The sequence below is a fragment of the Pristiophorus japonicus genome, chromosome 13 (assembly GCF_044704955.1).
Source record: "Pristiophorus japonicus isolate sPriJap1 chromosome 13, sPriJap1.hap1, whole genome shotgun sequence".
NCBI lineage: Eukaryota > Metazoa > Chordata > Chondrichthyes > Pristiophoridae > Pristiophorus > Pristiophorus japonicus.
The window spans coordinates 154,541,392-154,557,302 of record NC_091989.1 but is presented as its reverse complement, the minus strand read 5'-3'; the positions used below and the strand labels follow the sequence as shown (position 1 = coordinate 154,557,302).

The window sequence follows — 15,911 nt, the reverse complement described above, 5'->3', positions numbered from 1 at the left end:
GCTAAGAAAAGGTGACAACTGGGTTTGGGGTGCGTCTCAAGATAGAGCTTTTGAGAAAGCTACTAATCTACTTTGCTCTTAACAAGCTGCTGGTACATTATGATCCGTGTAAGCGTCTAGTATTAGCCTGTGATGCTTCGTCATATGGAGTTGGTTGTGTGCTCCAACAAGCTAATGAGTCGGGTAAACTACAACCTGTTGTGTATGCTTCTAAAAGTTTGTCAAAGGCGGCAAGAGCCTACAGCATGGTAGAAAAAGAAGCATTAGCCTGTGTGTATGGGGTTAAAAAGATGCGTCAGTACCTGTTTGGTCTTCGGTTTGAACTGGAAACAGATCACAAGCCAATCATTTCATTGTTTTCAGAAAACAAAGCTATCAATACCAATGCATCATCCCGCATCCAGAGGTGGACGCTGACATCTGCCTATGCCTATGTCATTCGCCATAGACCTGGCACCGAGAATTGTGCCGATGCACTGAGCCGTCTGCCGTTGCCCACACCGGAGATGGAGACGCCACAACCTGCAGACCTACTGTTAGTTATGGATGTTTTTGAAAGTGAAGGAACCCCTGTCACGGCTCAACAAGTTAAGACCTGGACCAGCCAGGACCCAATATTATCAGTTGTGAAACATTGTGTCTGTAGTGGTGATTGTTCTGCCATACCCAAGCAAATGGGTGATGGCACCAAACCTTACAACCGTCGCAAAGACAAACTGTCCATTCAGTCAGATTGTTTACTGTGGGGTAATCGTGCTGTTATGCCGAAGAAAGGCAGAGAGAAATTTGTACATGATCTACATAGCACTCATCCCGGTATTGTCATGATGAAAGCCATTGCCAGGTCTCATGTATGATGGCCTGGAATTGACTCTGACCTGGAATCATGTGTGTATCAGTGCAACACTTGCATGCAGCTAAGTAAAGCACCAGCGGAATCGCCGCTGAGTATGTGGTCGTGGCCATCTAAACCATGGTCCAGGATCCATATCGACTCTGCAGGTCCCTTCCTGGGAAAGATGTTTTTAGTTGTGGTGGATGCATATTCCAAGTGGATAGAGTGTATAATCATGTCATCCAGTACATCCACAGCTACCATTGAGAGTCTTCGTGTCATATTTGCCACTCATGGTCTGCCCGACATCGTTGTAAGCGACAACGGACCTTACTTCACTAGTCTGGAATTTCAAGAGTTCATGAAACTCAATGGTATCAAACATGTGAGGTCAGTACCATTCAAACCCGCATTTAATAGTCAAACAGAGCGTGCTGTCCAAACCATCAAGTAGAGTATGAAATGTGTAACTCAAGGTTCACTGCAGACTCACTTGTCATGCATATTGCTTAGTTACAGGACAAGACCCCACATGCTTACCGGGGTCCCCCATGCTGAACTATTGATGAAGAGAGGTCTCAAGACCAAGCTCTCTCTTGTCCACCCTGACTTGAACGATCATGTTGAATACAGACATCAAAGTCAGCAGTGGTATCATGATCGCACTGCTGTGTCATGCGACATTTCTGTTAACGATCTTGTGTATGTACTAAATTATGGTCAAGGTCGCAAGTGGATCGCCGGTACTGTTACAGCCAAGGAGGGGAACAGAGTGTTTATCGTCAAGTTCAAGAATGGGCAAACATGCAGGAAACATGTTGATCAGATAAAGCTGCGGCACATGGATGAACCGGAACAGTCTGAGGAAGACACAATCAGTGACCAACCAACCTACCCTCAGTCATCAGAGGACTCCACTGTCATCAATGAATCTGGACTTTCAATCCCTGACATGGTCATTGCCACTCCCAACAGACTGGCTACCCAGTCCCCAGTCACAACAGACTCAGAACGCTCACCCAAGGCTGGAGTTGAATTGAGACGATCAACTCGGGAGTGGAAAGCCCCGGACGGTCTCAATTTGCAAAAAGACTATTACTAATATCTTAAAGGGGGATATTGTCATATGTTTATGCTTGGGATTACTAGCCACCAGGTGGCGCCACTGTCGGATGTCATTGGGCTGTACGTACGTGTGCGTGGCCCAGGTATAAAGGCAAGCCATCATGTAATGTTACTTTGGGCCCTAATAAAGCAGAGCCAGGTTTGTACCTGTGTTAGTTTACAGTATTCAGTCTATCGAGTTATTACATACATAACACAGACCTCAGTGAGCCTCTGCGACGGCTTACTCATAAAGACATGGTCTGCAAATGGACTGAAGAACAAGACAAAGCATTTGAAGCTATCAAACAATGTGTGACAAGATTCTCCGGTGCTCAGGTACTTTGACCACAAACTTGCAACCAAAGGTCAAGGAGATTCTTTGAGCAAGGGTCTTGGGTTCGTCCTTCTGCAACAGGGACAACAAATTGTATATGTGAGCCGAGCACTCACTCCAGCAGAAATGCGATACTCTCAAATCGAAAAGGAGCTGTTTGCTCAAGTCTTCGGAATGGAACAAAACCATCAATATGTATACAGTTGCAAGATCACGCAATGGACAGACCATAAGCCTTTGGTTGCTATACGACGCAAGCTGCTATCTGCAGTACCCAAGCGACTACAACGTCTGCTCATTCGGCTCAACCAATATGACGTTGAAATAAAGTATCAACCAGGAAAAGAAATGTACCTAGCAGACACCCTCTCGCGCGCATACCTTGAAAACGTGGAGAGATCACCGACAGAAATTGCAGTGGAATTCATCCACATGGTGGATTTTCTCCCACTCTCCAAACAAGGACTGACTATCAAACAACGCGCAACTGCAAGCGACTCCACACTACAACTGGTCATACAACAAATCATAACGGGATGGCCAGAAACGCCACATGAATGCCCGCCTGACATGCATGCATACTTCAAAGTTCGTGATGATCTCACAACACAGGATGGCATAGTCTTCAAAGGCTATCACTGTGTCATACCAAAATCTCTTAGATCCGACATTTGTCAGCGACTTCATGCTGCTCACACTGGCGTTGAGAGCACTCTTCGACGTGCCAGAGAATCTGTTTACTGGCCAGGACTGAACAGTGACATAAGAGACTATGGGCCCAAGTTTCCACAGGATAAAAAACGGGCGCCCCCCCGAGCTGGGCGCCCGTTTTTTGCACCTAAAACGGCGCCAGAAAAAAAACGCGCTATTCTCGAGCGCTTTGCAGCGCCTTGTCTGTTTGGCGCGGCACCCAGGGGGGCGGAGCCTACACTCGCGCCGATTTTGTAAGTGGGAGGGGGCGGGTACTATTTAAATTAGTTTTTTTCCTGCCGGCAATGCTGCGCGTGCGCGTTGGAGCGTTCGCGCATGCTCAGTATGAAAAAAACATTGGCACGCGGCCATTTTTGTAGTTCTTTGTAGCTGTTTAATTTTTGAAAATTTTTTAAATAAAAGCACATTGCCATCAGCACATCAGCACTTGCAGCCTTCTCACTGTCTCCTTCCCCTCCCCACCCTCCACGGCAACAAACCGCTGTTTCCTTCCCCTCCCTCCCCTCCGCGGCGGCAAACCGCTGTCTCCTTCCCCTCCCTCCCCTCCGTGGCAACAAACCGCTGTCTCCTTCCCCTCCCTCCCCTCCGTGGCAACAAGCCGCTGTCTCCTTCCCCTCCCTCCCCTCCGCGGCAACAAACTGCTGTCTCTTTCCCCTCCCTCCCCTCCGCGGCAACAAACCGCTGTCTCCTTCCTCTCCCTCCCCTCCGCAGCAACAAACCGCTGTCTCCTTCCTCTCCCTCCCCTCCGTGGCGGCAAACTGCTGTCTCCTTCCCCTCCGCAGCAACAAACCGCTGTCTCCTTCCTCTCCCTCCCCTCCGCGGCAACAAACTGCTGTCTCCTTCCCCTCCCTCCCCTCCGCGGCGGCAAACCGCTGTCTCCTTCCCCTCCCTCCCTCCCCTCCGCGGCAACAAACTGCTGTCTCCTTCCCCTCCCTCCCCTCCGCGGCAACAAACTGCTGTCTCCTTCCCCTCCCTCCCCTCCGCGGCAACAAACTGCTGTCTCCTTCCCCTCCCTCCCCTCCGCGGGAAAGAACGGGCGCCTCCTCTCGGGCAGAACGGGTGCCTCAGGCTGACTGCAGAATTCTCCGTGCCTGAAGCATTTTCACACAGGTAGGAAGATGGTTTATTTAATCTTTTCTTTGCTTATAAATGTTTATTCAGGTTGGATTTATTTGTATAATATTTGTAGAAGTATAAATAAGGATTTATTGTAGAATTTAATGAGTTCCCTTCCCCCCCACCTCATTCTGGACGCCTAATTTGTAACCTGCGCCTGATTTTTTAATGTGTAGAACAGGTTTTTTCAGTTCTACAAAAATCTTCACTTGCTCCATTCTACTTTAGTTTGGAGTACGTTTTCACTGTGGAAACTTTGAAATCAGGTGTCAGTGGCCGGACACGCCCCCTTTTGAAGAAAAAATTCTGTTTCAAAGTAGAACTGTTCTACCTGGCTAGAACTGCAGAAAAAAAAATGTGGAGAATTGCGATTTCTAAGATAGTCCGTTCTCCACCAGTTGCTCCTAAAAATCAGGCGCAAATCATGTGGAAACTTGGGCCCTATATTTCAAAGTGTGAAACATGTAACACCTATCAATCGAGCCAACCAAAAGAACCATTGATAAGTCACAACCTCCCTCAGAGACCGTGGGAAAAAATTAGTTGTGACATAGTCACACTCGATGGCAAAGACTACTTATGCACAGTGGACAACTACTCGGATTATTTCGAGATAGACAATCTGCATGGAAAGAAAGATGCCACTGTCATCATCAAATACCTCAAGAAATACTTCTCCAACCACAGTATTCCAGGCAAGGTTCAATCCGACAATGGACCTCCCTTCAATTCACAACAGTTCACAAACTTTGTCACAGAATATGGATTCGATCACGCAACAAGCTCACCAAAATATCCACAAAGCAACAAAAGTTTGAGAATGCGGTTAAGCTCGCAAAGCGGTTAATCAAGAAGACAAAGACTGGTGACTTCTACATGAACCTTCTCATCTGGCAAAACACACCAAGGCCTTGACAGTTCGCCAGCACAACACTTGCTCGGTCGCCGCACAAAGACAAACATCCCAATCGCAAATGAACTACTGAAACCAAGAATCATACACGACGTTATCATCAACAAAGAAAAGAACCATGCCAAATAAACACATTACTACTACAGCACTTCCTACACTGCAGGAAGGCGAAACAGTGAGACTGTAACAAACACGAGAAAGCAAAGAGTGGCAAAAAGCTCAGGTTCAGGTTCAGAAACAAGTCAGCATTCGTTCATATCAGTTCATTACAGAAGAGTATCGCAGAAATAGAAAACATCTGAGAGAGAGCGCCGAGACATTCATCGAAACTCGAGATCTCAGTGACACCCACAGACGATCCGCTGACTACACAGCCAACTAACACACGAAACAGCACTTCAACAACAATGCCTGAAAACAGGGATATGTTGCCTGCTATTTCTCCTCAGAGCACTGATAAAGGGACTAAAGCAATCAGTGCACAGAACACCACTGAAACAAGCAGTCTGAGGCGAAGCAACAGAATCCCGCAACACCAAAATACCTAGAGCACTATGTACAGAAATAAGAAATCATGTACACTGGACACTTGGATAAAGAATTAATAAGACAAGAATTTTGTTGTTGTTTGTTAAACTTGTAGTTGTTTAATACATGTATTCATAAGAAGTTAACTATCCGTTTATATTGAAGCTAACTTTAATTCATTTTTGTTTCTTATGAAAGGAAAGGTGTAATGAGATAATGTATAGCACCCACTAGCTAGGAGGTAAAGTATTGAGAGAGAGCGTCTGTGAAGGAACGCCATTTTAAAGTTCCACATGGCTGTCTGAAATCTCCCAAATAAATAGTTAAGTTAAACTAAGAGTGTTCAAGAGACTATAAAAGACAAGAACAACCCCAGCTTCTCCACATAACTGAAGTCCCTCATGCCTGATACCATTCTAGTAAATCTTCTCTGCACCCTCTGTAAAGCCTTGACATCCTTCCTAAAGTGTGGTGGCCAGAACTGAACACAATACTTCGACAGAGGCCTAATCAGTGTTATATAAAGGTAAACTATTCAGGCCAAATTCTGTAACTTTTTCGTGGTTCAGATAAATCCATTTTTAGATAATTACTGAATTATTCTCCAGTGCATGAACAGCAATTTATTTTATAAATGAATAATGCTCAGGTCACACTTATCATTTTGGCACTGAATTCCCAATTTTCAACTCCTGTCCTTCTCATTTCTATATTTAATGCAAAGAATTGACTGGCATTTATTTCACTATTTTATTCATCACTAATCCTCCTACAATCCCAAAAAGCAAAGGTCCAGGGTCTAATCCCTACAAGATTGTTCCTCATTGTGAGAAACGGCCAGGTCTAAAGGCACACATTTGGAGTCTCTCTTCCAGGGCTTGGACACTGACACTTATTTCTCTTGTGAATACTTATAAATCAATCAGAAGCTTTATTGTATTCTCATCACCTACTCTCGGACTGACCTTTCATTCCCCTTAATGTTCCCAATTATAGTTTAACTTTGAAATTCTTCTTGTATCCCAGCAATTTTTTTAAAACCATGTTCTATTTTCAATTTAATTATTTCACTCAGCTTTTCCTTCAGTAGCCTCCCTTTTTGATTCACTTGAATTATTTTAAATCTTTTATGTAATCATCTGTGGCGTGGTCTTAAAATGATTCTAGTACTTTTTTTTTCTTGTACCAATTTTCTCTCCTCCTCTTATTGGAGTATATTTCCTCAGGCACCGGGTACTGTCCAATACCTCGCTATCTGATCATGAGGCGTTGGAGTTGAGCTCGATTAAACAGCGTCTATTCAGGCGTACTTTCACTCGCACTCATTGGATAGCAGTCAGGGTCAGGAACACTGCCCATCTCCCTCTTTCCTAATCCAAGGGTTCTACGGCCAATTTAAGAGCTCCTAATGTCACCCTAGCAGAGATCAGTGAACTCAGCACAGGCCATGGATTGAACTGCAATCCTGATGGTCTGTATGGCTCAGTTACTCACTGGATAAACTCACTGAGCCATCAAAGGCGCTGCCTCTACTTTGTTAAAAATATGTATTTCAATTAAATTGCTTCTATTTTCTTCAAAATCAAACACTTCACTGCTGCTTTCTTCTCAAGTACAGTTTCTCAATCAATATTCTCTCAGGCCTACTTCATAGCATTAAAATCTGAGGTTTGGTAGGTTCATTGTGTTTTCAACCCGCATTCGCTCCAAAATGTCGGTTTTAATGGTGTATGATCAGATGTTCGCAGCAAACTCAGAATTTTCACCTTTGTCTGACTCTGTTAAATACCAAGATCAAGTTTAGCATCAAAGCAAGTCACAATGAAGTTTTCATTTTGTTGGAGGATGGAACAGAACGAGAAAGGTTGCACATCACTTTCATCTACATCATCGTATTACAAGCAAGTGGCACAATTATATATTTCAATAGTTTATTGTGCTGGCAAACAAATTAGTATGATTTCCTCTGCTGCCATTTTAAGCCATGAGTGGTGACCATAGCTATAATTGTGCACATTAATAGGTTAACTTTACAAGTAATCTTTTAAATATGATGGTAATCTGTGCATCTCATTTAAATTATGTATAGATCTGTTCGGATATGGATGATCTGAAAACAAGGTTTTGCTATTGTAGCGTGTCTTACTAATGTAACTTATTTAATTTCTTATTATTCCTAGCCTCCTCTTACCTCCACGTAGGCTCCCACACAGTCAGGCATGATAAATAGCAGACTCCAGCACTTCTCACTGCAGAAGCTCGGGATGGGGGTTGGGGGGGTTGCGGGGATTGGATTCACCCTAAATAGAGAACAAACTCAGTATAATATCATCCTTCACAGATCCTGACTTTTGGGTCAGGATGAGTAATACAGGCAGATTGTATTTGGTTGCACAATAGCACAAAATACATTATTGAGATAGACCATGCACAGTGTGCTGCCTAACCTGTTGTGAATTTGGATCAAGATGATGCAAATCCATGATGGAATTCCATTCAGGATGCAAGATTTATTGGGAGTTACAAAATGCTTCTTAATTTATATGAGCCATTACCCATAACATCAAGTGTATACATCAAACCTATAGATAGCTGCTCCCCATATATTAATCTAACACCTGTCATGAAGGTCAGGACCACTCACCCTGCTGCTTTCATAGCTTTCCCTTCATAGATCTACAAACAAGGTCAAGAAATGTTACTGTAAAACGGATACTTTCTGGGAGGAGGCCTATAATCTCACTGAAAATCATTCTGGGGCTTATTGATCCTTTTTCCAATCTGATGTACATTCACTGTGGACCCAAGTTTCCACATGATTCGCGCCTGATTTTTAGGAGCAACTGGTGGAGAACGGACTATTTTAGAAATCGCAATTCTCCACATTTTTTTTTCTGCAGTTCTAGTCAGGTAGAACAGTTCTAGTTTAGAACAGAATTTTTTCTTCAAAAGGGAGCGTGTCCGGCCACTGACGCCTGATTTGAAAGTTTCCACAGTGAAAATGTACTCCAAACTAAAGTAGAATGGAGCCAGTGAAGATTTTTGTAGAACTGAAAAAACCTGTTCTACACATTAAAAAATCAGGCGCAGGTTACAAATTAGGCGTCCAGAACGAGGTGTGGGGGAGGGGGGGGGGGAAGGGAACTCATTAAATTCTACAATAAATCCTTATTTATACTTCTACAAATATTATACAAATAAATCCAACCTGAATAAACATTTATAAGCCACGAAAAGATTAAATAAACCATCTTCCTACCTGTGTGAAAGTGCTTCAGCCAGGGAGAATTCTGCAGCCGTTCGTGCCGCTGAGTGGGAGGGGGAGAGAGAGAGAGGGAGGGAGAGAGGGGGAGGGAGAGAGAGAGAGAGAGAGGAGGTCGTCGGGGGGGGTGGGGAGCGGGTGTCTGGTCGGCGGGGGGGGGGGGGAGAGAGTGTCGGGTCTGGTCAGGCGGGGAGCAGGAGCTGGCCGTGGGAGGAGCCCCAGTGAGGCCATTGGGCCAGGGCTAGGGGCTGCGTGCTTCGGGCCCCTCCCACACAGTTCGGTGCCTGGAGCTACTGCACTTGCGTGCCGACTGTAGCGCACATGTGCAGAGGTCCCGGCACTGTTTTCAGCGCCGGGACCTGGCTCCGCCCCCCCACAGCTCGTGCTGACTGCGCCAAGGGCCAGAGGACCTGTAAGTAGGTGCAGACTACCGAGGATTTTTTTTAGGCGCCGTTTTAGGCGCGAAAAACGGGCGCCCAGCTCGGAGGGGCGCCCTTTTTTTTTCTTGTGGAAAATTGGGCCCTATGAGTGGATTCTAATACCTGTCATCATAATCATCATCATCATCATAGGCAGTCCCTTGGAATCGAGGAAGACTTGCTTCCACTCTTTAAATGAGTCCTTTGGTGGCTGACCAGTCCAATACGAGAACCACAGTCTCTTTCACAGGTGGGACAGATAGTCGTTGAGGGAAAGGGTGGGTGGGACTGGTTTGCCGTACGCTCTTCCCGTTGCCTGCGCTTGATTTCTGCATGCTCTCGGAGATGAGACTCGAGGTGCTCAGCGCCCTCCCGGATGCACTTCCTCCACTTAGGGCTGTCTTTGGCCAGGGATTCCCAGGTGTCAGTGGGGATGTTGCATTTTTTCAGGGAGGCTTTGAGGGTGTCCCTGTAATGTTTCCTCTGCCCACCTTTGGCTCGTTTGCTGTGAAGGAGTTCCGAGTAGAACCCTTGCTTTGGGAGTCCCGTGTGTGGCACAGGAAAGGCATCATCAGGCTGGCCAGTTCCTCCACAAGGGTCATATTATCCTCTTCCAAGAACTGGCAGACAAATTCTACATCACCCAGCATGACAGATACCACTACCTTCAAATTAAGCCCTTTGTCCAGCTCACGTCCATACTCCAAAAACTCTGATGAGGCCAGCCTTTTCTGGAGTTGTACCTCCACTCATTAACAAAATCCCACAAATACATCTTCACCTTTTGCACCGTGTTTGCTTCCAAATCAAAAGGTAGTACAGAAAGTCTGAAAGGGGCTGGGAGCAATGGAAAGAGTGATGTAGAGGCAGACCCTCACAACTATCACATGCAGCAGAATGTGCGAGGGCCAGTTCAATATCATACATTTAGCATACTGCACCTCACAGGTGCCTCACAAATTCCACCACACCCTAAAGAATGACTGTTGGAAGAGCTGTAGTCAGAAGGGTACACAGCTTACACACATACTTCTATTTTTTGGACAGTAGTCTGAGAGGTTTCACTTTTCCTGCAGACCTGGGACTACCCACTGAAGATCACATCTCAGTCCCACAACATGTGGGCTAGCACAACCTAGCTGCAAGAAGATAGATTTCCTCTCCCCCCATCCCTCACCACAGTGAGGTGCAACACACTCCACAACAAACGGGTGGGTGAATCACATTAAGGTAATTCCAAAAATGAGCAGGTTCGGTTTATAAATCATGCTTCTGTGACCTGGTTCCGCTCAGCACTCTACACAGAATACAATTGTGAGCGATGCTACAGAAAAAGGTGCGTGTAGCACTCCCACTAAATCTGCATTTTGTATCATAATATAGATCGGATACTACTCAGTTACTTGAGAGCTTGACTGCTGAGGCCCTCCATGTATACCAAGCATTTTCTTTTGTGCATTTGTATTCACAGAGCCTCTCAGCAGCGTCTCATCCCTCGAGGTACACTTTGACCTCATGGATCTGACTGAACTCACGGACATGTCTGACCAAGAACTTGCAGAGGTTTTTGCTGATTCTGATGATGAGAATCCACCGCATGATTCATCTGCAGGTCAGTGTCAGTGAGCACGTGCAGAGATAAAGACCAGCTCTCTAGCTATTTCATTCGGAAAATGAGGAGGAAAATAGACATGAAGCATACTGGTTGTATATTTGATGACTAAATTAAAATTAGAACAAATTTATATGAAGGCTAAAACTAAAAGACAAAGATTTGAGATAAATAGATGAGATTAAATCTAAAATTGAACTTATGTGTACGATTTAAACAACTTGGCCAGTGATCCACATCTTCAAAACAGATGTTGGAAATTAAAATGGATGAAGTATTCCATAGAATCTACAGCACAGAAATAGACCAGTTGGCCCAGATGGTCTCTGCTAGTGTTTATACTTCAACTTACTTCCTCTCACTCTGATTACCTCCTCCCCCACTGCCCCTATATCCCTCCATTTCCTTCTTCCTTATGTATGCAAGTCTTAGTCATTATTCAAACAACAGTTTATTTCTCAACATTTTTTCAGTTGCATAAGAAGTGAACTTTGAAACTATTTTTGAAAATATTTGTGAAAAGATGAGAACAGAAATATGGATAGTAAAATCACAATTTTTGAGCAGATTTTTATTCCAAGACTAAAAATTAAAATATGATTAACATTTTGGAACAAAAGAGACGAAAATTAGGACTAATCCAGAAAGCATTTGACAAGGTGCCACATAAAAGGTTACTGCACAAGATAAAAGTTCACGGGGTTGGAGGTAATATATTAGCATGGATAGAGGATTGGCTAACTAATAGAAAACAGAGTCGGGTTAAATGGTTCATTCTCTGGTTGGCAACCAGTAACTAGTGGGGTGCTGCAGGGATCAGTGCTGGGACCCCAACTATTTACAATCTATATTAACGACTTGGAAGAAGGGACTGAGTATAACATAGGCAAGTTTGCTGACGATACAAAGATGGGAGGAAAAGCAGTGTGTGAGGAGGACACAAAAAATCTGCAAAAGGACATAGTCATGCTAAATGAGTGGGCAAAAATTTGGCAGATGGAAAGTGCGAGGTCATGCACTTTGGCAGAAAAAAAATCAAAGAGCAAGTTATTATTTAAATGGAGAAAGATTGCAAAGTGCTGCAGTACAGAGGGACCTGGGGATACTTGTGCATGAAACACAAAAGGGTAGTGTGCAGGTACAGCAAGTGATCAGGAAGGCCAATGGAATCTTGGCCTTTATTGCAAAGGGTTTGGAGTATAAAAGCAGGGAAGTCTTGCTACATCTATACAGGGTATTGGTGAGGCCACACCTGGAATACTGCGTACAGTTTTGGTTTCCATATTTACGAAAGGATATACTTGCTTTGGAGGCAGTTCAGAGAAGGTTCACTAGGTTGATTCCGGAAATGAGGGGGTTGACTTATGAGGAAAGGTTGAGTAGGTTGGGTCTCTGCTCATTGGAATTCAGAAGAATGAGAGGTGATCTTATCGAAACGTGTAAGATTACGAGGGGTCTTGACAAGGTGGATGCAGAGAGGATGTTTCCACTGATGGGGGAGACGAGAACTAGAGGGCATGATCTTAGAATAAGGGGCTGCCCATTTGAAACTGAGATGAGGAGAAATTTCTTCTCTCTGAGGGTTGTAAATCTGTGGAATTCGCTGCCTCAGAGAGCTGTGGAAGCTGGGACATTGAATAAATTTAAGACAGAAATAGGCAGTTTCTTAAACGATAAGGGGATAAGGGGTTATGGAGAGCGGGCAAGGAGGTGGAGCTGAGTCCAGGATCAGATCAGCCATGATCGTATTAAATGGCGGGGCAGGCTCAAGAGGCCATATGGCCTACTCCTGTTTCTATTTCTTATGTTCTTATGTTCTACCAAAGGTGCCAATTAATTCAAGGTACAGTGACACAATACAGACTAAAGCTAAAATTATTCTCAGACGGAAACAAATGGCCATACATACCTATCAAGTGTTGCAACTGTTTGCAGCATATGCCAGTCATTACATCTGATAGTAGAAACTGCTTTACTTTTATGCTGAATGAAAAACTTAACATATGTTTTGTTTAACCAAGTTGTTGCTGTTATTGTTGTTGAGAGTTAAACACATTATAGTATTTTAATGAGGATTTAATTAAAAAATTGTGCTTAATAAAGTAGCTCAAATAACTTTATGATTACAAGGAAGAAATAATCATTTATAATAATCAATTTATGATCATGTCATTTTTAATTTTAATATAACTAAGATTTTAAAGATATGTATAAATTTGATTAGAACCAATTTGGGAACTGAATATATTTTCCTTTGAGCATATGCTGAAACATATCGCTTTAGTTAAACATTTTTTCTTTCATTTTACACAGAGTGAAATGTTCTCCGTGGTGTACAAATAGAATATGTAAAAGATTTCGGCCAACAGAGCAGGGGAAACTTGTTTTACACAGAGGATTTAAGGCTGTCAAATGCGCTGCCAGAGTTCGTGATTGAAGCATAGATCACGGCAACATTTAAGAATAAGCTAGATTGGTGGTTGAAGGAAAATTGGATAAAAGGATTTGGGAACAGGGCAGCTACACAAGATTAAGACAATTGTTCATGTCGGAAATAAACACCAAAACAGGCTAAACCGCATATTTTCTGTGGGGTAATTTGTATGAATAAATAATACTATAAAATTCCACTTAGGCTTAAATGGTATGTGAGAAATGTTTTTTCCTCTGAGGGAACAGCTGCAATCAGTTACTTTCATTCATGATGCTAAGTATGACGGTTTCATGATGCTAAATATTGTAAGACTAGCAGAGACAGCAAACATTTGTGGTCAAATTAGTATCTTTATTGCAACAGTACTTGTTTATACAGTTATCATCTTTGTCTATAGAATCAATGTTGATATCCTCCCTCCCTCATAGTTGGAAGAAGGGAGTGGTGGGGAGGGAAAAGCACAGCCTCTTCACAACACTTAAACTGATCACATATTTCATTTGTTTTTGTAACTATAGTATATTTTAAAATAGCTTGAAATGAGCAGAAGCAACAGGAACACTTCACTCCCTGCCCCACTTCCAAATACAGTCTGATGTCACTCAGTTTGATCAAAAGACTTTGCAGATTGGAATGTGCCTGTCAGTTTCAAGATCCAGCTGAGGACTATCCAGCATTTTTAGATTGTAGTGCATCTAAAAGAGTGCGATATTTACATGCACTAACTTACCATTTTTAATACACTTCAAACAGATCTCTTATTGCATCGCTCGGTAAATCAGTGAATATACTTTTATAAGGGCAGGAGTGCTATAACATATTATTCTGAAGCTAAGGTGTTGCTATGTTCTAATCTATACAAGTAATCACTATGCTACATAGTCTATGCAAGCAAAAAAGTAGTTAAATCTAATTGTAGTTAAGCAGCAGGAGTAGGAGTGAAACCTATAGTTTTTTTTTAATACTCAGTTTTTATGAACATTAGACTGATTCTGTTTAAGGGACTGATACTGAAACCCAGGTCAAGGCAGGGTCAACAAATAAATGGCAGAGGAAGAAAAGTTTTAAAACCAAATTTCAACCATTTTAACTTTAGAAACAGTTCCCAACTTATAAACATAATTCACTAGACCCTTACAAGGAGAGCTTTGGTTGAAAGGATTTCATTTTGTTTTTCCAAGTGATTTAAATGTAGCTGAAAAAGGAATTTGAATTATTGGGTTTGTCCTGATTGGCCACTACCCATGCCAATTATGACAAGCCCCTTCCCTCTTCATTTTGGCTAAAATTCAGTTAAAAAATGTTCTCCTGAGAAAGACAGCGAACCATTTTTAGACTTAAAAGTATATTTTTTGTATAAAAAGTTAGAAGCTGTGTAAATGGTAAACATCTGAGTATATTCTGAGGACAATTTTGTTTTTTTATTGAAATTTATGTTTATTGAAGACAACATAAATCAGCAAACACCAATAGTGCACAAAGTACTTTAAGGCTGGCATCTAGAGACATAAACCGGCAGATGATGGGGAAGTGGTGGTGGGGCTGACTGATAGGGTTACCACCTCTGGTTGATGGAGGTTTGATTGCGTGACTTTCTGACCAGATGATATCTGATCATGCAGAAGCAAAATACTGCGGATGCTAGAATCTGAAATAAAAACAGAAAATGCTGGAAATCTCAGCGGGTCAGGTCCATCTGTGGAGAGAAACAGAGTTAACGTTTAGGGTCTGTGACCCTTCAAGGGTTTCAAAAATTGCAAAGTGCTGTAGGTTAGAGGGACCTGGGGGTCCTTGTGCATGAAACACAAAAAGTTAGTATACAGGTACAGCAAGTAATCAGAAAGGCAAATGAAATGTTGGCCTTTATTGCAAGGAGGATAGAGTATAAAAGCAGAGAAGTCCTGCTACAACTGTACAGACATATTGTATTGGTGAGGCCACACCTAGAGTACAGCGTACAGTTTTGGTCTCTTTATTTAAGGAAAGATATACTTGCATTGGAGGCTGTTCAGAGAAGGTTCACTAGGTTCATTCTGGAGATGAGGGGGTTGACTTATGAAGATTGGGCCTATACTCATTGGAGTTCCGAAGAATGAGTGGTGATCTTATCGAAACATATAAGATATTGAGGGGGCTCAACAAGGTGGATGAAGAGAGGATATTTCCACTCATAAGGGAAACTAAAACTAGGGGAGATAGTCTCAGAATAAGAGGCCGCCCATTTAAAACTGAGATGAGGAGGAATTTCTTCTCTGAGGGTTGTAAATCTATGGAATGCTCTGCCCAGAGAGCTGTGGAGGCTGGGTCATTGAATATATTTAAGGCGGAGATAGACAGATTTTTGAGTGATAAGGGAATAAAGGGTTATGGGGAGCGGGCAGGGAAGTGGAGCTGAGTCCATGATCAGATCAGCCATGATATTAAATGGTGGAGCAGGCTCGAGGGGCCAAATGGCCTACTCCTGCTCCTATTTCTTATGTTATGTTTCCTCAGATGCTGCCTGACCCATTGAGATTTCCAGCATTTTCTGTTTTGATATCTGATCAAATGTTGTCTGATCATGTGACATCTGATTACATGATGCCTGATCACTTGGCATTTACAAATGTTACTGTATTTGTCTTTTGAAGGATGAATACC

General features: G+C 43.0%; 1 protein-coding gene across 2 annotated transcripts in view; it reads left to right on the top strand.

The window, feature by feature from the left end:
- Positions 1 to 15,911, top strand: part of dbndd1 (dysbindin domain containing 1) — a 66,971-nt gene that overhangs the window by 49,844 nt on the left and 1,216 nt on the right. For both annotated transcript variants that reach the window (XM_070898167.1, XM_070898168.1), the window contains exon 4: positions 10,697 to 10,837. In XM_070898167.1, coding sequence (XP_070754268.1) covers positions 10,697 to 10,837 — 141 coding nt within the window. The remainder of the gene's footprint in view (positions 1 to 10,696; positions 10,838 to 15,911) is intronic.